The following is a 20,515-nucleotide window of genomic DNA, read 5'->3' as shown; positions in this document are numbered from 1 at the left end:
ATTTTTTTTTTCAAAACTACAATCATCTCCAAAATCTTAATTTTACAGAACGATAGAACGATCCATACAAAATGCATTCTGAGGAAATTCGCCGCTCATAGCTCAGAGTTGTCAAAAGAATTATATTAGGTTAATTGGTTAATTTGTCAGGATAATCTCCTTTTTGCTCTCTAATTGTAAATAAAATCTGTACATATTATATACGCAAATACATACACACTAGTTTTATATTTATGAATTTGTTTTAATTTATTTTCTATACGTGTAACATTTGAATATCTCATATAACAACCAATCCAAAATTCACAATTTCCTATCTGACGATATAAAACCGTTTCGATGGTATTTAAGACAATTAAAAACAGAATAATTTAAATTTTCGTTCATCTGGGCTTTCTTGTTATCACACAAGACATTATCTAATATCTTTTATGTTATTCGTCGAGGAAAACTTTTTCCACCGTTCTTTATTAAAATATGAATTTCATTTAGTGATAGTGCACAATGACGAAAGCGACAAACCGGAATTTTTTTCATCGGCGGGATGAAATTTATTTTTAATTGAAATTCCCTCTGTTAGATGATTACTAAGTAGCAGTCGGCCATGGCAATGCAATCCATTGTGGCACTCTGTCAAATTTTGAGTCTGTCTGAGTGTTAATTTTGCGTAATATTGAAGTTCACTAGTTAATTTCCTCGCTAGCGCTAATTACTTCTTTGATGAGGATGATGCAACTTGTTTACTGTAAACAGTGAAGCTTTTGTGATGAATTTGATGAGGAATATACCATTGTCTAAATTTAACGGGAAATTTGTCATATCGCAATAGTAAATATCAGTTCGTGTAACTTGAATCGAAAAACAACTTTAAAGTGAGATGGAACAGATTGTTTCTAAGAAAAAAGAACTGCCGGATCAGTTCTTTCTAGTGCAAAGTATGATTAGACACGGGTCGCACTGGCATGAATACGTTTTGTTTATTACATTCAGTTCTTTGGTATCTTATTGGTATATCTTGTGTTTCCCTGATGACCTTATTTTGGGGTCAATATCGATGACAGCCCTGCCTATAATGCAAAATTATTCAGCAAACCTTTCAAATTGCAAAATAAATAATCAATTTAGCTTTACACAACGCAGGTGAGGAACTGCGACTTAATTCTCAAGCCAGTAAAATGACATTGCTATATTTCATTTTCATTGGCGTGAAGATTATTCAAGAAGTTTAGTATATGTCTGCTGTTTTAAATTTCACTAAAACTTCAATTGATCATTCGGAACTTATTCAATTCGCACAACTTATCAACTAACGCATAATGATTTTTTTTTTCTACTAATTACCCATTGAGTCATAGCACCAATATTAAATTGTACTTTTACACATGAATATTTAATGCACTATCGTTTATTTCAATCTTAAATTTCGACAAAACTATAGTTAATGACTGAGCGAAATTGATCACGTTGCAAATGTCAAGACAATGAATATAATAAATGGATATCACTAAAAATTAAGTAGTGTAAGTACTGTTGTAGTCTCAAGTACTGTATTGGTATATCAGTTTTAGATGATCAACTGCATATTTTACAAAGTATAAGTAGAATGAATATATTACTTTACAAATACTAATATTATTATTATTGGACACGTAGTGGACATAACGATCGTTTCAAAATTTTGTTGTTATTGTTATTATCATTTGTCTCCGTCAATACGTTTTGAAGAAATCGCTTTTCTGTTCGAATACAGGACCAATTGCTTTGAAATTTTCAGTGGTTAAAGATAAAAATTTCCTCCAGAAGGCTATTACTTTTTTTTTCGCTATGACATCATCAAAATTATGTGACTTTACGTGTCCATATATTTGAGCATAGCTCTCTTGTTTTTTAAATGGTGATAAGGCACTGCTGCTCTGGGATTGGCTAGACATAAACTACGTGGTTTATACTTTAGTGTTTAGTAAACTTTGTATCGTGTTTTGAAAACAATTTCTAACTTGGATTTTGGAACGGATCTGTTGTCACTCGGAAGCACGATTTTTCTATAAAAACGGGTTCCGACAGAATGCTTGTCATTCTCAAGTGAAGTTCACCTTCAAGTTGAAAGAAAATCAAAAGTAAGTATTTGTGAATTTTGGTTTAAAGCAATTGAAAAAACATCATTACTATTTTATGTGTGTGATTTACAGTTTAAGGTTGCAACTAAACTTCATCTAATAATTTTTATAACGATACTTGTTTCAGATGGACGCCAAAGTTGTATTCGTCTTGTTGGTTGCAGCAATGCTGGTTGTGGGCAGCGACTGCAGTTACAAGTACAGTGGCGGTTTTTTTTTATGAATCTGTTCATGTATATATTATTACGGCATGATCACTGCTGTGAGCCAATTTGTAGAGTGCCGGTATTTTTGATAAAAAGTCTACTATATCTTTTACATAGCCATATTTTCATGATAACGTTTTTCAACACCAACCTCATACCATATAATTTTATGTGTATTCTTATATATTATATTTCAGGAGACGTCGTCGTTATGGATATTATCAGGGATACAGAGATACGGCAGCTGGTGGTAAGTTGAAAATATCAGCAATCGCACGTTACTCTGTTCTACCTACTTTCCGTTTTCAAACAATTGTGTAACCCAAGATATGCAAACGCTTATTATGCGAACTCGTGGGAAGAAAAAAATAGAATAGTCGGTCGAACAGTATTTTTGCTCTAATTAAACCCTTCACCCTGTTTTATATGAACCAGAACATTGATAATCGCATCGCCCTACCTTTCGGTCTCTGCTAATTGACAGAACATCGTCTAATTGTATATTTCCTTTGTGGATCGGTATTACAATGGGCTTTCTCAAAGTTGCTACCTTTAAGGTTTTACTCCCTAATAATTTCATTTGACCTACACAGAAAACATGCACCAGATGCTGGATGATTTGATTTCTAGCTTCTCTCAAATGCAAGAAGACAATTCTGCTATAGAGCAGGAGGACGTCTCAAAATGATTTCGTACCAGACCACACCCTGACAATGTTGTAAGTTTGAATAAATATTTCATTGGTAGAGACATGTTTAATTATAGAATTTTGTGGTGAAGGTGGGTTGAATGTTTTGTTCAATAGAGACCATTCTACTATTATCTATGATTAGTGCTAACAATCATTTACTTGGATACTTATATTTACTTTACTTAGTTGTGACCGCCTCACACTGTTGCATCATTATAAACAATTCTCACGCTTTTACGTTCCATATTTCAGGACGGACACGGCTTCCTACTAAAGACCACGACGATGCTTTTTATTATTATTATTTACTAAACGTATAATCTTCAGAAAAATGTAACTCTAAATTTACGTAGGCCTACAGAATCAATGAAATAAATTCGGTGATAGTTATGACGTGTATTTGTTTGTATGTTTGAATGTAAGATGAAGATCAGCCCATACTCTAAAGACTCAAACACATGACCCCCACCTCCAGAGGTGCACCCAGAATCTCTTTGAGGGCGCTTTCAAATATTAAATAACTGTCAAATCTCTTGAGGTCGCTATCTGGTGATCTGTGTGACAATTCAAAGCCAAGCTAATGTCAAGATTAGGCTCTTTCAGTCATATAGTTGACTGCCGGCACAGTGCGTTGTTTGTAACAATGTTCGGGGCACACGGTAATATTATTGACGTTTGCCAACACTATTGAAAACTTGACTCAGAAACAGAGTTAAGAATTTGGAGGCTCCAATGTCATAGTGTAAATGGAATGTGACGACATAATGCTTTTTAAGTTAGGAAGAGGGGTGACTTGGTCCAATGATCTCATTGGTACGTTAGTACTCACATAACTGCATAATATATTTAGGGTCGCTTCCAAAGCCCTTCTGGAGAATTGGAAACGAAACTCAGCGGTAGTAACAGGGCGATCGTTTACTGCGATATTTTTCCTAAAGTAAAATCAATAAAATTCTAAATGTTATGATATCATACCAATTCTCATCATTGATTATACATATAGTAGTATATATTTACGATTATACATATATACAGTGCCAGAAATAGCATCAGAAAAGGTAGGCTGAAGAGTGGAGGCCTTGTGGGGCCTCGACATCCAATTCTGAATTATTGGATTAGAACTATCGAGAATATAACCGGTTTAAAATTTTATGAAACAGATTTTTCAATCATTCTTGTCGCAAATATTTACCATTTAAAAAGTTGGAAAATTAAATACCGTCGGATAAATAATTTTGTCTAAACTTGAAAAACTCTGCTCGATTAATCTTAAAAAAGAAAATATGACAATTCAAACAAGATAGCGATGCTCAATTATATGGATACAAAAGCCAAAAGGAAGTAGTACGGTCATGCAATTTGCCACAATAGATTACCGGTACCGCAACCTGACCACCAGATCTCGAAAGCGGAACCGCAATTTTTAATTTTGCACACACAATGAAAGAAATCCTTAGTAGAGAACACAGAAAATTTTGAAATAAATAAAAATAACAGCCCTCTATATAAGCTTACACATCTTATTCAAATTTCTCGTATAAACGATACCAGTTATGAACAGAAGTCTAGAAAAGCTTCCACGTGAGATATTTCAGACCACCCGATATAGAATGGTTTAAAAGTTACATTGATTTTAAATAACGAATATATATTACGAATATTACGGAGTTCAGGGTGACAGAGTAGCGTCGTTCTGGGAACTTGAGTTCAAAGAATTAATTATTCTAAGTCTATTTTATAGATACTACAGGCCCCACGTCCGCGATCTTACAATTTACAGGCCCAGATATCATCATGAATATCGCCGTGGATATAGAGGCGATGGAGCTCTTCTTGTCGGTAGGTTCAATAGTTTATAGTGATTTGCCTTTTTAACGACAAAATTACCAAATATATATCGTAACTTTTAAACTATGACAAATTAATTAGATGGTCCTAAAAATTATTTTATTGTCATAATACTGCACATCTGACGTGGATGTGGAATGTCCGAATATTTGGACACGAAACTCAACACGAAATAGCACGGGTATCCAATCTTTTACAGTAGACTATCGGTACCGCAGTTACCCTGTTCGCTTGAAAACAAGACAGAAGCCAATCTCCGCAAGGTCCGCAATAATTTTAGTTTTGATGACGTCATCGCACAAATAAAAAAACGAAACCCCTAAAGCCCACAGAAGTTTTTTGAATAAACAAAAGTAATAGCCTTCTGGCGACAAATACGATCGTTATCCTCTGAAAATTTAAAAGCAATTGGTTTAGTAATTAAAGAAAAAGTATTTTTTTCATAATAACAACAACAACAAGAAAACGAGAATATCGATCAGAGACCGAAGACTTATCGATCGAAAGTTAGGGGATCCTCAAAACAGCGCTTTTACTCCATAGTGACACCTTCGGTACCATCACTAATTAATTAACAAGAGAGCAACGCTCAAATATATGTACACGTGGACTAGAGCAAAGCAGGGTTTACCTTTGACGTTACCGGTACCGTACCCTCAAAAAGTTCCGGGTTTTCAGTCGCAAGAATTTTCACAGTCAGCCGTCACGCTTGGCGGATTAAAAACCGTGTTCCCAAAATTAAAAATTAATACAGCGCAATTTTGGATGAAATATTAGATCTCATAAGATTCATAGAAAATTTAGGAATAAATGAAAGTAATAGCCTTCTGGCAAAAAAATCAATCTTGCAAAGCAATTGGTCCAGTATTCGAAGGGAAAAGCGATTTTTTAATGATAATGACGAAAGAAAATAATAATAACAACAAAATTTTGAAACGATCGTTATGGCCACTAAACGTGTCCGATTACGTGAGATATCGAGTGCATCTAACAGACTAACAAATACCTATCAACATACTTACCGATTAAAATCAATAAGTAATTACCCATTAAAATCGATAAGTAATAATTCTAACAACAACAACAAGATAGCAAAACGATCTATATGTCCACTCCGTGTCCAAATATGAAGCTATTTCAATGGGGTGGAAAATTGCGTCTGGAAATCCAATTATTTGAAGATATTTTATATAATACACAATCATAAATCCAATAAAATATTTATCATTGAAAGCAAGGGTAAATTGAATTTCAGATGAATTGCACAATATGCTGGATGAAGTACTCTCCAGCTACTTGGACAAACAGGAGGATATGCCAGAAATGCTACCTGAAGAAGAGAATGATGTAAAAATGATGAAAAAACGCTGAATTGTTCACTGATGGACTCATATCCATACACCAAACTCGCCACTTCAGCCATATATATATATATGTAACTATACTGTAGTAGCCAATATAGGCGAAGTTTTGGACACGAAAAGTTACACATTTTCGCTCTAGACTATCTCCAATCTGGATGAAGAGTTTTATAGACTCTTTATTCGTCACTAGAATCAGGAATGGTACTTTTTCATCCAGTGAAAATTATTGGTTTAAAGACTGTAAGCATTGATATTATCATCAGCGAACATTTCCAAGTACGCGTTCATATTCAATTCAGAGTATTCCTTTGTTTCATCTGATGGATCTCCCCACAGCCATGTACCAAGCAACCTCGTCAGGGTGGTATCATTTCATTTACCCATATCGTCCATGTGCTGGGTTTCAAATTGCACATAAAAAAATAAACGATATATTTTGATTATTCATAATATATTTTTCCTCTACGGACCTCTCTCCCATTTATGCCGGTATACCTCCCAATTATGTGAGCTGCGCTTTCGAATACTAACATATATATCCTTATAATTATTTCAGGACGAACAAGACTACACAATAAAGTTAAAGCGAATATTTTGATGCCACTCCCAGTCAATACAAATTTGAACGTCGAAGATTAATTAAAAGGAGTTAATAAAAGTTCGATGATAGATTTTTGCACTTCGTTTTAAAACAGCAAACGGTCAGGAGTTGTCCTCCTCCCACACGCGGTAATTCAAGTTACTGTTTCTCCTGCCACACTCCTCTTTACAATTTTGTAAAATCCTACCCCCGTTCCTACATTATGCAGACCAGAATCACCTATTTCCCAGTCTTCGCGAAATGACCCAACAATGTGCCGTGGGATATAAAACAATTTTTATTTGATGAAATCGAGCAGTTCGGTTTCTATGCAAATGGGCGTGGACCAATTTCATGACAGTCACGTATTCGTGGGAAGACAAGTAGCAAGCGGATTCATATATGTACACTCCGAATCGTGCATCGTAGTGTCACATCGAAACTATAGTATATATATAAATAGTCAAGCGCTTCGTTGCTTTATCTTCGAGTCGGGCGGGAGAGAATAGGTCTGATGCCGCGGCGTTGAGGGTCCACAAGCTTCCAAATAATAAATCTTCCTACACCTACCATTGGTTACACGAACCACATAAAGTTGTTCTACAGATTTAAAATAGGGCCTCACGAATACCCTTTATATCTGCCCGACTCGGAATAGTGTGACAAGTGTAGTAAATATGCTAAAAAATGGGGCAAAGCATTTTTGATACACCAGTGCCGGAACATGAACAGGTAGCCGACAAAATAATTGAGCTGTTTTATTGTTCCCTCCACTATGGGACAAACGTTTGAACCTAAGGTACAAAAAACGGATATTGTTCACTTACTAGACGAAATAAGCCGATTGTCCCAGAGAATTGTCAATATCCCTACCGAACTTTTCAATTCATTACACACACCTAGTGACAGATGGACCAAATGCCATTTTAATGAAAAAACAATCAAGTCCAGAATCGCTTTCGTCCCTGACAACAGAGCATCCATTAATGAAAAAGTTGAGCTCAAACCCAAATTTCATTTCCAGCTAGCCGACGCGTCTAAAACATAATTCCTATTTCCAAATAAAACCGAACTCGATGTATTTCAGTGTACCAGGAAATGGCAGCTTCAAATGCTCGTTAACACTATCCTATTGAGCTGGGGGCATCAGAGCTTGAATTACATGAACCAATCTGCCAGTCAGACTATAATCATATTAATATATCTGTAAATGTTTAAAATATATAGAAAAAATAAATTAATGAGAATCAAACTGCAGTAATGAGAGTAATACAAAAATTTGTACCGTTTAAACTTATTGCCGTGAAGGATATTAATTACCTTGTATAAAGTTGGACATTTTTAAAGCTTTTTTACCAAATGACGACAGTGGCATATGGAAGTTAGGACACTACCTCAGAAGAAGCATATTGTTGCCATCAGGTTTCATCCTCCCTCCCAAGATGAAGTATAAAAAATCTCATATAAACTTATTTGCTTCAAAATGATTTCGGCAAGATTAAATTTATCAACAGAATTAAGATTTAGTTGTTAGAACTTTTGTTGCCCTCCGCTTGTACACAGTTTCATATAGACTGCCATTCATACGTAGCTACAGTAGACCATTGAACATACTATACTTTTTACACTTCGATGGAGTGAATGAAATTTGGCACAAACAAATTAATTTTTACTATCAGAGAAGATCATTAAAATAGATAGCCATACAGTTATGGAGATTTATAAACCAGTAATCTTAACAAGTATTTTAAGTAATTACCATGAGTTCATTTGCCAAAAATATTGCCCTAATCATATTTGGAAAAAAAAACCTAATGGTTTCTCCTCCTAGGCCATTCCAATATGATAAAACCCAGCAGCATATTAGTCGGCCATCAATCATCAACAGAAAAAGTCATACTCAATGGAATGTGATCAGTAAGCGTAGCAAAACCAGTGATAAACTTGAAATCTTTAATAACCTATAGAAAAGTAATGAAAACCGGAATGAATAAGTTATATCATTAGTTTTATTATATTTTACACCTCAATTTTTAAATATAGTAAACATTTATCATGTAAGATGTTAAACTGGAACCTCCTGTTTGCACATGGTCACTCTGAACAGGGCTCTGTATAAGTATTCAATGAAACGCAAGAAGCTTTTTTTGAAAGAATAGAAATTTATTAGGTTTGACATGTGTAATTACACCGTGGGGTAGATTTTGCCCATGAAGTTTCAAATGCGATCTTTAACCTATTTTCTATGGCACCCACATAGTTCGGTCAAGCCATCCAAATGACCAAATAAAGAACTGACCTAAAAAATTAGGGCAAAGTTTCCTAACAGAGTGGGAATTACTCCCCAGAAAGGATTTTTGATGTTCTTTGGGAGAAAATATCACTTTATATTTAGTGTTTCAAAAACATTGTTTGGTCATTTAGTAGTATAGTAAGAGGTATTTATGGATATATCACAAACTATTTATCTCGGAATCCATTAGAGATTGAACAAATACTCGAAACAGAGTTTTTATGCATAGTAAGGGAGGAATAAGGATATTCAAAATACGCAAAGGAGGGATTTTAATGAAAAGGTTGGGAACCATTGCCTAAGAGACTCGTGTTTACTACTTCATGACCATGAAATTGGAAGCTATTATATAAGTGCCAAAACATGTATAGACACCATTTTTCTTGTCAACGCTCATGACTGCAAATGTCGGTCAAACTAATACACCATTGTTAAAATAAAATAAACATACCATTTTCTTGTTACCACAAGGCTTATATAGAATATAATCTATCCTTCTTCGACCATCCGACATTTTAGTCATTGCACAGTTTGCAGGCAAAGTAGAAGCTACATAACGAGGTCGTTCCAACTCTGATATCAACATCCTGAACAAAAACAACGGATGTTGAAAAAATTAGCCCATAGTATCATTGTCGGAGAAACCCTAGCCATTGGTTCGGCTCGAGTCCCGGTTTTCAATGTGCCTAGAAGACATCCCTGAAGCTCTGAAATTTTGTGAAATCCATTGAAATGAAAAAATAAAACTAGTGGTATCAAGCCAATTAATGTTGCTTTAAATGTTTAAAAGAATGAAAAATTCATTGACTAGAAATAAGTCCTAAAATGTTGTTATGATACCACCGATCTAAATGTTGTCTAATATATGATTGAATTCCAGTTTATTCCAAATAACATTGGTTTGATTAGAGATCGGAAGTCAATGTGACTTGAATTAAGGACAAAAATTTTAGAACGACCTGCGAGTCGAATTTGAATCAAAACTCTGGCGCCATGACTAGACTCAACTCACAGTCACGGCAGCACCACAGATTCCAATTTGTACAAACATTGTTAATATTAATCAGTCAAAAAAAAAGTTGAAGAGTGATTAAAAATTGTTCATTACCTTGTCAGATATATTGCTTATTTCATAAAAATTATTAATAAATTCTATTGTGCAACAGACTTATGTGCACCAAATTTAATATATTATCTTATGCAACCATTACCCAGCAGATGCAGACCCAGATTGACCTAGATTTTATACTAAGTGACCCTATTGCCATGCAGAAGGTTCATTAGAACAGTAATATAATAAATACTTAAATACTCCTAAAATGATGTTACCTTTGCAAACCTTTCGACGAATTTACAGCTTGATCATGTATACACTCTGGTAGTAATTCTGTTCCTATAACCCAGTTATGTTGTTGTCCTGTCATCTCATTCATGCAAGGATCTCTGTATTGACAGGTGTTAAAAATGCAACTACTAGACTACTAGGATTCATAATGGTGGTAAGTTGTATGACCATATCATATGAGTGATTCAACAGAAACTTAATGCTTTGCGGTAACAGAATAAAATATTTTTAAAGTTGACCTGCCTGCATTACACCTTCAGTTTCACATTTAACAGTATGTACTGACATTCAAGGTGCAATAATGATCGGACATTAACTCATAGCTCCAACAGTTCATATGACCAGCCCTGTCCTGTGTTTATTCATGATTAATGGTTACATGAGAGAAATGTATGAAAAACAATATTTCGGTATGAATACATTCAATGTAATTTCAAGGCAATTATGTACATTTAATTTCTTCATTTTTCATATGCTTGGTATGCTGAATAATTTGATCCCTCCCTGACCCAAAAGCAAGTTACAACTCTAATTACCGATAAATTCTTCTAAATTCACATTTTCTTTCATCTTCTTCAAAGTGTGATTCTTGATCAAAATTAAAATCTCCGCAAACAATATCAAACATCACAGTATGGTGCTTGTTCTTTGTACTGAAAAAGATTTTGAAATTACAACATTATTACTGAGGTTGTGAGGGGTTCCTGTAACTACTTTGATTGTAATTCAACCCCACTGGTTAGGTCAGCCCATTTCAGGCTTTCGTGTATAAGTACGACACAATGCTTTTTTTTTTTTTGAAAAAACTTAAAAATTCACAACATACTGCAGTTTTGCAACTCAGGATTATAGAAGAGAAAAAATAGTGATTCGTATTTCGAATCAGAAAAAAAGTACTACATCACACAGATCCAAAATATATTTGAGATTCAGAATTTCTTCTCTGCAATCAGGGGATCCATACAAATAAATAAACTACATTTTTTTTTACAAATCTTATTTTATATATACAATTCATCTTTCACTCATCTTAAATTTCTTGTAAAAAGCACCAATCTTTAATTCAAAATTTAATTCAAAAATTTTTTGAAGACTCACAGAAAAAACAAATTACTATTTATAAAAGTAGATAATTTCATGATTTCAATCTCACCTATTTTTAAAATCATCCAGCCATGCTTGTATTAAATTAAGTTGTCTACATCGAACTTGAGATGCTTTAGTGTGGGTTATTGCTTGTAAATGTGTTGTGGAAAGATATCCAACGAGTGGTTTTCCATCATCAGATTCTCCCAGATAAACCTGAAATGAAACAACTTATTTACAAATGCTTGATTTTTAAGAACTATTTATAAAGGCAGCACTATGTCATATTTTGGTAATATAGTAGTGACAGAATCAAATACAAAGACTACAGAACACAACCCAAAGGTACAGACTGCGAATATCATAAATTTAATTTCTACCGATATTGTATTACAATGAGGTGAGGTCCGAAGTGAGAACTTAAACCCACAACTGAACAAGCTATAACATCTTTCCCATTGTTAACTCAGCTATTTTAGAGTGAAAAATTCATAAAACATTAGTTTTTGGATGTTAAGTGGACTAATGAATTAGATTGTTGTTGTGAAAAAAAAATGAGTTTTTGGATCAGGGGCCAAAAATTTTGCCCACCTACACTGGCGGGCCATATGTGACGTGAAAAGTTACGGTAAATTTAATGAACAATATTCAGTGTTACAAAAGCAAAAGTGGAAAACAATAAGTCTCGTGCCAAAACTAAATTTAATCGCAATCTCAACAAATACCTTGACCTATTTTTAGCTGAAACATCAAAATTTGGTTTCAGTTTGGTTGTGGCAGCATCAAGTGGGCCAAATTGAATTATCCAGCGGGCGGGATCTGGCCCGCGAGCCGTAGTTTGCCCATGCCAGCTATAGATATCAAAGATTTGGTACTTAAAGATGGAAAAATTGCAGGAAGACTATTATTTTTCTTCAAATTTTCTTGAATTGTGCTGGGCCTCATAATGATGCTTGTTTTTATAATTCATGCGCACAACTTCATAATTATGACATTCGATACTATTCTGATAGTTCTGGCATTTAAGTAACAAACGTTTGTGTCAATATAATTATTTGAACATTGCTTTTTGCTATAAATATTGTTACTTTCAATAAAGACTAGTTACTTTTAATATTGATACCTTTGTCATTAAGAGTCCTTTGCAAGCAAATTTGTCTTCTCTGAATCCATCAGGAAATGCCTTGAACTTTACATCTAGAAATGGATATTTACTTGCAATGCATAAACCACTGTTCAATAGACTGATTCGGCGATGGTGTATTGGCCAGACAACATCATATAATATATAAGGGTATCTGAAACAAGATGCAAAAATACAGGAAAATCAGATTTTAAAAAGGGGTTTTTAGATAACTCTTTTAAAAAGACTTTAAACAAAAATTTAAAAAAAGAAAGGTATACAGGTGCAGCAGGGCTTTGGAAGGAGTTGTATTCTTAAACTTCCCAGAGTCAAGATCAAAATCCTGAAGCTGGAGCTTCAGCCTTTTAATAATGGTGAAAATCTAAGTCCAAATTTCCGATAGAAACTCAGAGCATTACCGGTAATTAAGTTTAATAAGCATTCTCAACAAGTAATCAAAAAGTTTTGCATATGCCAAGGTTTCTCTCAGAGTTCAGACTGGAGTCAAAGTCAAATTTGATAACTCCAATTTAATACTCCACCAGTCGGAGCTGTCTTTTTTTAATTGGCTCATAGTTCGGATTCTGGGGTAAATTCCCATATCAAATACTCAATACAGAGGAAATGTTTCTCTTTCAAGATCAAGAGATCTCAAACCTTACCTCAAATCCAACAGATACAAGACCTTTAAAAGCAACAGAAACCTACGCTTACTTGCTACGAAGTCCATTTAGTAATACATCAGCAGCTCTTCTGTCAAAAATTTCTTGCAAACATAGAAAATCACAAAATTTTGGAAAACTTTCAGAAACAGCTCGTTCTTTACTTGACACACTCCATTGAATAGAGGCTTCACTGGTTGAGTCCAATGAAATAACTGAGCATAAAAACGAAAGTTATTAACTTTGATAAAGTTGCTTATCAGAAGAATATTATGTATTTTCGATTGTATACTATATGTGTATTGTATGTTACATTGCAGACTCATGCAACAAACTACTTTTTTGTTCCAAGTTTCTTCCCCGACAGTGTTATGAAAAATAAACATCACCCCAGCTTGGATGATCTGAGCCCCAAATAGTTTTTAGTAACATACAAGCTTATTGAGAATTTTGGTGCACATGAAGATGACAATTTATTTAAAACTTTACTAGGAAAAGATAGTGTTATTGCCTGGTGCTAATTGTATGTATTCTCCATTAAAATTTGCCTTCTTGTTACGCTCATAAAACATACCAGTAGATGAGATAAAAATAGAATTTTTTCATATTTATCTCTGATAAGAATGAGGAGGGTACGACAGCTTAATCACACGATACAGCATAGGCATAAGCCCTTGTCTAGATAGCAGTCCATGACCTGCAAATCCGCGAAGGATATTCAGAGGTGCTTACCACAATGTGCTAACAACAACAGTTGCTCTTATAAATATGTAAATTACCTTCATCTTCCAAACAACTTTCATTCTCAAATCTACTTCCAAAACTGCTTGCCGTGACAGAGGTTTCACTTGCAGTTTTCACAAGCATTTCAGTGTCCAATAATTTTCCATCATTTGCGTTTTGCACAATGTAATTCTGCGCTTTATGACTATTTGAAGGTATTTGATTTCCACACAGCAGATTCGAAATTTTTTCTGCTCTTTTTACGGAATTACTGACATTGTTAAGTTTAGCAAGAAATTCTGGCATAAGGCAAACATTCCCTGATACCAAAACATATGATTTTTTTACATTCATAAATGAAGTAGTTGAAATATCTTTCGACATCAGTTTATTAATATTTGATTTGGTATTAGAATTAGAATCCTCTTTCATTGTAGTCATTTGTTTATAAGGTGTTGTATCAGAAAATAACAAATGCTGCCTTTCGTAAGCGTCTTCTGCTGAGTAGAACGAATACGCCCTTGGTAGGCATAATTGCAATGGTAACCATATGAGAAATCCAATTACTGCAAATGGTGAGAGTAGGAGAAATGTCACAGTGAAGAATAGAGCCTGAAAAATTTATTCAAACGTTTTAAATAATTTATTTCAAACAATGACTAGACTAATTAAAAATTTGAATATTTTTGTAATTAAAAATGATTACGAACCCTTGAAAGGATGCTCAATTTGTGTAGGATATTTTTCCTTCTGTCGATAACATCGGGTTCTTCGGTAGTACGAATAAATAAGGCAATCAAACAATCTAAGCATAACCACCAGAAATGTGTCAAAATGATTGATAATCTGTATAATGCTCGTATTGGCAGAATACTCTTTGCATAGGCATTTCCGGGTGGAATATTGAATATTATCTCTTTTTGGTCAAAATTATCAGCCATCCTGTAATCCACAGTCAAATCACCAGTATTATCCTCATCTTTGGCTGAAAAAATGAAAAAATTTATGAAAAATGAGTAATGAGGAAATAATAACAAAAATGTGTTGAATCCCGTATTTTTTTTCTTGTTGCATCAGTGAGTAATATATTATTGTGCAAATCATTCAAATTAGGAAGAATTTGAACGCTCAGAACTAATTAAGTTAGGAAAATACCCATTCTCATAAATTTAAATATTCTATGAAATCTATCTATGTATGTTTATTCCTATATGTCTCGCAATGGTAAAATATAAATAAGCTTAGTATCAGAAAACAATGTTGGAGACGGGATGCACACACAAGACCATTATGGCCTAAAACACAAATATGCGACGAAGTTGATAAATACAGCAAAGAAGGAAACCTTACTTGCAATTATTTAACTCAAAATAGCAATACTCAAAATATCTTATATAAACAACATTAAATCATATGTTTCCTATTGGCTAAATAGTATTTCCCTAACCATAGAAGTTTAATTTTGAAAGTCTCCAATTCAAATATATACTTCAGAAGGCTTATAATTTTGATAAGTAGCATTAATAGTATTGAGGTAACTATTCTTTTCCTAAAAAGGTCTCCTGACTTTGAGTTAAAGCAATTCTGCATTAACAAAATACAATAAACAACTTAACTGCCGATGTCTTTCAAGTTTCAAAATCGATTTGGAATACATGCCTACATAATACCATGCTCATGAATTTCAATAGTATTTATATATGCAATTGAACTATTTCTGTTCTTTCAGACAAATGTTATTTATAGTTCACTTAATAGAATAAGTATAAGCAAATCTTAGTCATAACTTAGCTCCATATTCTATTTCATTACCAACATGATACCACTTAGCTTGATGCAGAAGGGATGTTCCAGATTTTGGTTAGTAAGGCATTTTTAGATAATAGAATTTTTAAAATTGTCATAAAATAACATTGATAGAAAATTTTATACAATCGCAGATTCTATTTATTTCTATTATCGACTGAACATACAAAATTTTATTAAACAAAAACTCAAATCTGACCTACGCTGCAATATTTCATCATTCAACAGAACAATGATTACGAAACAAGGAAATGAATCATAAACAATGTGCATTTCTCTAAAAATATTAGTAAATATGAGAAGAACCTCATTCAACGAGAAGAATAAAATAAAAGAACAGCTTAGGCAGACGATAATAACACTTAAGAACTTGAGCATGATAAAAAGTATTGATTATATAAGGCTTTCCCAACTTCCCCTGACATCATAATGAGTCACATGTCTAATGCAATTAGGTAGTGGGTCATCGTCTACTGGGAAAATTTAATTCAAAAAACATAAGATGAAATGAAAATGTATATTTCTAATGATATACTTATCCAATACAATATAATTTTAGAAATGAAACTAATCTTAACTAAGCCTGAGCCTTAAATGGTGCCTATATATATAATGAAAACGAATGTTTGGCCTATTATGTAGCACTTGTAGCTATTTTGGCAATCATTTTTCAACTTAAAACCTAGCCTATTGAGATAATTGTATTAGTATTTAGTATAGTATTTAAAATGCATCTTTTATGAACACTCATGATCAAAATTATTTTTATAAATGTAAAATAGGACATGAATGCAAAACATGAAATATATCAAAATTTTATAAAGTAAAATTTGCTAAGAATCTTATTGCTTGCCAATTGTGGCAAGAAACAAAAGAAAAGAATTCTAAAATACCTAACATAATAGATGAGCTTCCGGTAATAGCAAAACGATGTAATTTGCCTAGCATATAACTTTACACAAAGTCAACACTCATAAAGACGTGTCAATTATATGAATGTTATACCATAATACAACATTCACAACCTGCAAACATTACCAAATAATCATATTCTATGTTTTGTACAAAAACACATCTTACCAAACGGTGGTAATATAGCGCCCTTTCCATTGGCACAACTGACGAAATGAGGATCACGCCAGAATCGGAATAGCGAGTCACTCATTGAAAGTTTAAATAATTGATGAAATAACAGCTGACGTTTCCTCCATCATTAAACTAATATTTCAGTAAGTGTAATTTGCATTTTGCAGTCATGAAATCATGAATGACTAAAACGCTGTGATTGCTCTGAAAGACAAATTCAGACCAATAATTGAAGAAACATGTCTACATCACAGATAATTTCCAAATTTTTTTATACATTCATAAACATGAACCAGTATGAACATACATACTCTCCATCTCTACACATCCAGCTTTCTAAAAGATTACAACATGCTTGGGCTTGAATTATTTAAATATAAGAAGATAAGCATCTACATCAAATTCCATAGGGAGAAAAGAGGATTTTTGAAAACCTCCAAAACTGTATTTGACAGTGGTACCTAATGAGAAAGTTGTTTGTTTTAAAATTGATAATTAATTTTAATTTGTGAGCACTCCAAAAAATTTTTTAAAGGATGCTTGAATGAATATGGAAAAGGTTTCGCAAATTAGCCCAACAACTCCTTTTTCATTTACATGTATTGCAAATCGTCAATCGCCTTCGCTACCTACCGTGTTTCCCCGAAAATATGACAGGGTCTTATTTCAATTTTCTTTCGAAAAATAGCACTAGGCTTGTTTGGGGGGGATGTCCTCTATTTTCATTTATCAAGAATACAATTATAAAGTGGACAATTACGAAATTTTCAAATAAACAAAATATGAAAGCCCATATCCATTTACTTATAAATAACACGTTTTATTTGAAATAACTGCTAAACACAGATTATTATTTATTTAAAACATGTGAAAGAAAAAAAAATTCGTGCTATCGACTAGGTCTTATTTCAAGGAGAGGGCTTATGTTAAAATTATTTTTAAAATTCAGAGGGTAGCTCTTTTTTTCGGGGAAACATGGTACCTAATCAGGAACGGCCAAAAATGAAAAATTTAGTATTCTGAATATATTCCAAAATAATGGATGGTCGAATGAAAATGGAAAAGTTATGCAAATTAGCACAGACAACTCATTTTTCACTTACATATATTGCTAATTGCAATCTCAATCGCCTTTCCTACCTACCTAATCAGGGACGACCAAAACCGGATAATTTATTATTTCGAATATATTCGAAAATAATCATTTCGAAAATGAAATATTAAATACATTCTCAAGTGGGTCTGTTCCACAAGGGAAATTTTCAAGATAATTGTAAATTTATATAAATTAAATTTGGTTATACAGAATAATTGAGATAAACATTCCAGGGTTTCCCAAACTGGGGTCCGCGGAGCAATTGCAACTTTATAACTTTGTGTTGGCTGTGTGAAGCAGCATTTCAGATTATACCAATATAATGAAAAAATGCAGGCCGAGATTTGCCGTAGAGTCGGACCTTCGAGTTTGCTTGTCACGAATTGCTACAAGAATCGATTGATAAAGTGAAAAGCAACCTCATCCAACACATTAATATTACTTGTGTTGTTGTGTTGTAAATGAAAAATTAACCTTTCTCGTTGGTTAGGCACAGACATTTTTACCACATAGAATGGGGGTCAGATAAAAATAAGACTCGCCAACAGGAGTGCGTAAGCCGAAAACTTTGGAAAACCCTGCTCTATTCTATCAGAAGTCAACTAATATTTTGTCTATAATTCCACATTTCCAAATGAAAGACATTCGCAAAAAAAATATTCTGATTTATTGCTAGAATCAAGAATTTACTATATCAAAAATAACTAATTTCGAATGTATTGCAATATTCGATTCAGAATTCAAATTCCTGTTGTGTTTTACTCATTATAAAGGTACCCTATAAAAGGTAATGCAATTAATACAAAAATATGATGGAAGTACACCATATATCACATTTTCCTTTGCTTAATAAGTAGCCTGCGCAACAACAGAAATGTTAAGAAATGATAAAACTATCATCAAAAGTTTTATCATTTCTTAATTTTGTACTTCTAGTGGGTGTAGCTCCAACAATTTTTGCACATGTCAATCCTAACCCAACCTGACTACTGGACTACGTAACAATCAGGTCATAGAGCTTGCCAAAGTATATCTATGAAACGCCCAAAATGGCATCTGCCTGACGACAAGGAACTCACTAACGGCAACAATCTCTCCAATATCGGGATCATTGCAACGAGAAAACAAGAGATATAGCTTGCTCGATTTCGGGTGATCATCTGTCCATCTTGGATGAATGACAGTTCGTTTCGTTTGAAGGGCATTATTACATCACTGTGACGTAATTTTTGAATGATGCAGTCAGATGGAGGTTAGGATTGACATGTACAATAATTATTATGCTACCTCCACTAGAAGTACTCGAGGTACGAAACTACACTAGACCAGTAGACCCAAAATATGAATCTCAATGAACATTGCATTGCTGCATTGAGACAATCATATCAACATATTCAATGGTTTGCTTATAGCTGTATAGACTAACTGTATAACCTTTGATCTAGACTACATTTGTTCTATTTCATCACTACAGCACTGATACTGTATGGTAATTTTCCACTATACGCAGTTCTGCAGTTAGACTAAACCTATACTGGTACTGATTTAAGACTGTAAGAGCATACAGACATAGACTAGCACAATTTCTGAATGGCATCATCTTAACTAAAAGGGAGAAAAAAATTATTGTCTCCCGTTTCTCAAGGATCATTGTTCCTGTTTAAATATTATGATCAAATCCCATTGTGATGTAACAATAGGCAGATACTGAGATAAAAAAATTTAAACAAAAGAAATGTTTATAGCATAGGGATTAGGGATAGTAATTCTTAGGTAAAATTAAGTAGCCATATGCTTACCTGCTTCCTCCTTATTTCTTCTCAAAGTTCTTCTTTTCATTGTCTGCATTGTAGAATTCATGATTTTGCCGAAAATATAGCCAAAAAGGATGCAAAGTGACCGTTGCTAAGATTGAATGCAAAACTCCGTCTCACAAATCAGCTGAGTTCAATGGCGCATGAAATGTCACCATTGATGGCGGCGAGAATGTTTTTTATTTCTGCTTATAAAACGTGGAAATTATATTATATAATGAGTAATAACGATTAAATGTAGACATAGTGAAGATATTGAATGGCCAGCTATATGGCACCGGTATTCTGTTGCCTCTTTCCTAAATTTTGGGCATACAAAGTACATTTCTGTATGACTAGATCAGCCATTTTCAGACCAAAAGCATTATGGCCTCAATTTATATTTCAGTTTCGCCACACTTTGAATGCCATGTCATACACCATAAATCAAAGTTTAATTTTAGTAAAACATGACAAATGTGAAAAATAATATTGATTGAAGCAGTAATAAAACATAGAAGTTTATTTCTCCAATTGAAGTGTAACCCTATTTTGAATGTCGTGACAATGTTTTGTCGCTGGATTATGGCGTGATACGCGTCACAATTGGACGATACACAATTATCTGAGCAGTATTCATTCAAAAAGGATCAAATTTTACTATAAACAGCTGATTCATAGTTCGTTAGTCGTCCG

At 33.5% G+C, this 20,515-nt stretch overlaps 1 protein-coding gene and 1 long non-coding RNA gene across 3 annotated transcripts; one reads left to right on the top strand and one right to left on the bottom strand.

Annotated features, from left to right (window-relative positions):
* The first annotated feature begins 2,031 nt into the window (after nt 1-2,031).
* Nucleotides 2,032-3,404, top strand: LOC120347696 (uncharacterized). Its single transcript, XR_005570126.2, has 5 exons — nt 2,032-2,117; nt 2,245-2,315; nt 2,521-2,573; nt 2,917-3,041; nt 3,267-3,404. It is a non-coding gene; the product is annotated as an uncharacterized LOC120347696 (long non-coding RNA).
* Nucleotides 3,405-7,979: 4,575 nt separating this feature from the next.
* Nucleotides 7,980-20,066, bottom strand: LOC120347635 (sphingomyelin phosphodiesterase 5-like). 2 transcript variants are annotated; one of them, XM_039417682.2, is made up of 10 exons: nt 19,826-20,066; nt 14,749-15,023; nt 14,095-14,650; nt 13,368-13,530; nt 12,654-12,828; nt 11,598-11,746; nt 10,981-11,097; nt 10,429-10,542; nt 9,551-9,686; nt 7,980-8,767 (listed from the first exon to the last, which is right to left on the bottom strand). In XM_039417682.2, the coding sequence occupies exons 1-10, from the start codon at nt 19,884-19,886 to the stop codon at nt 8,681-8,683; spliced, it is 1,833 nt and encodes a 610-aa protein (XP_039273616.2). In that variant the 5' UTR covers nt 19,887-20,066; the 3' UTR covers nt 7,980-8,680. The 2 variants fall into 2 exon arrangements, with proteins under 2 accessions (XP_039273616.2, XP_039273617.2); XM_039417683.2 differs by lacking the exon at nt 19,826-20,066 and adding an exon at nt 16,925-17,151.
* Nucleotides 20,067-20,515: the final 449 nt, after the last annotated feature.

Source organism: Styela clava, chromosome 11 (genome assembly GCF_964204865.1).
Source record: "Styela clava chromosome 11, kaStyClav1.hap1.2, whole genome shotgun sequence".
NCBI classification, from domain to species: domain Eukaryota; kingdom Metazoa; phylum Chordata; class Ascidiacea; order Stolidobranchia; family Styelidae; genus Styela; species Styela clava.
Note: the sequence above shows the minus strand (reverse complement) of the source record. Positions and strands in the feature narration are given on the sequence as shown.

What these genes read in the sequence shown, in the direction of transcription:
- LOC120347635 (XM_039417683.2), bottom strand. Translation starts at nt 17,009, where the DNA reads ATGAGTGACTCGCTATTCCGATTCTGGCGTGATCCTCATTTCGTCAGT. An exon ending in CGCTATATTACCACCGTTTG is followed by an intron (nt 15,024 to 16,924) that starts GTAAGATGTGTT and finishes TCATTTTTTCAG; the next exon opens with CCAAAGATGAGGATAATACT. An exon ending in GAATTTAGAAGAATTTATCG is followed by an intron (nt 10,543 to 10,980) that starts GTAATTAGAGTT and finishes CTGTCAATACAG; the next exon opens with AGATCCTTGCATGAATGAGA.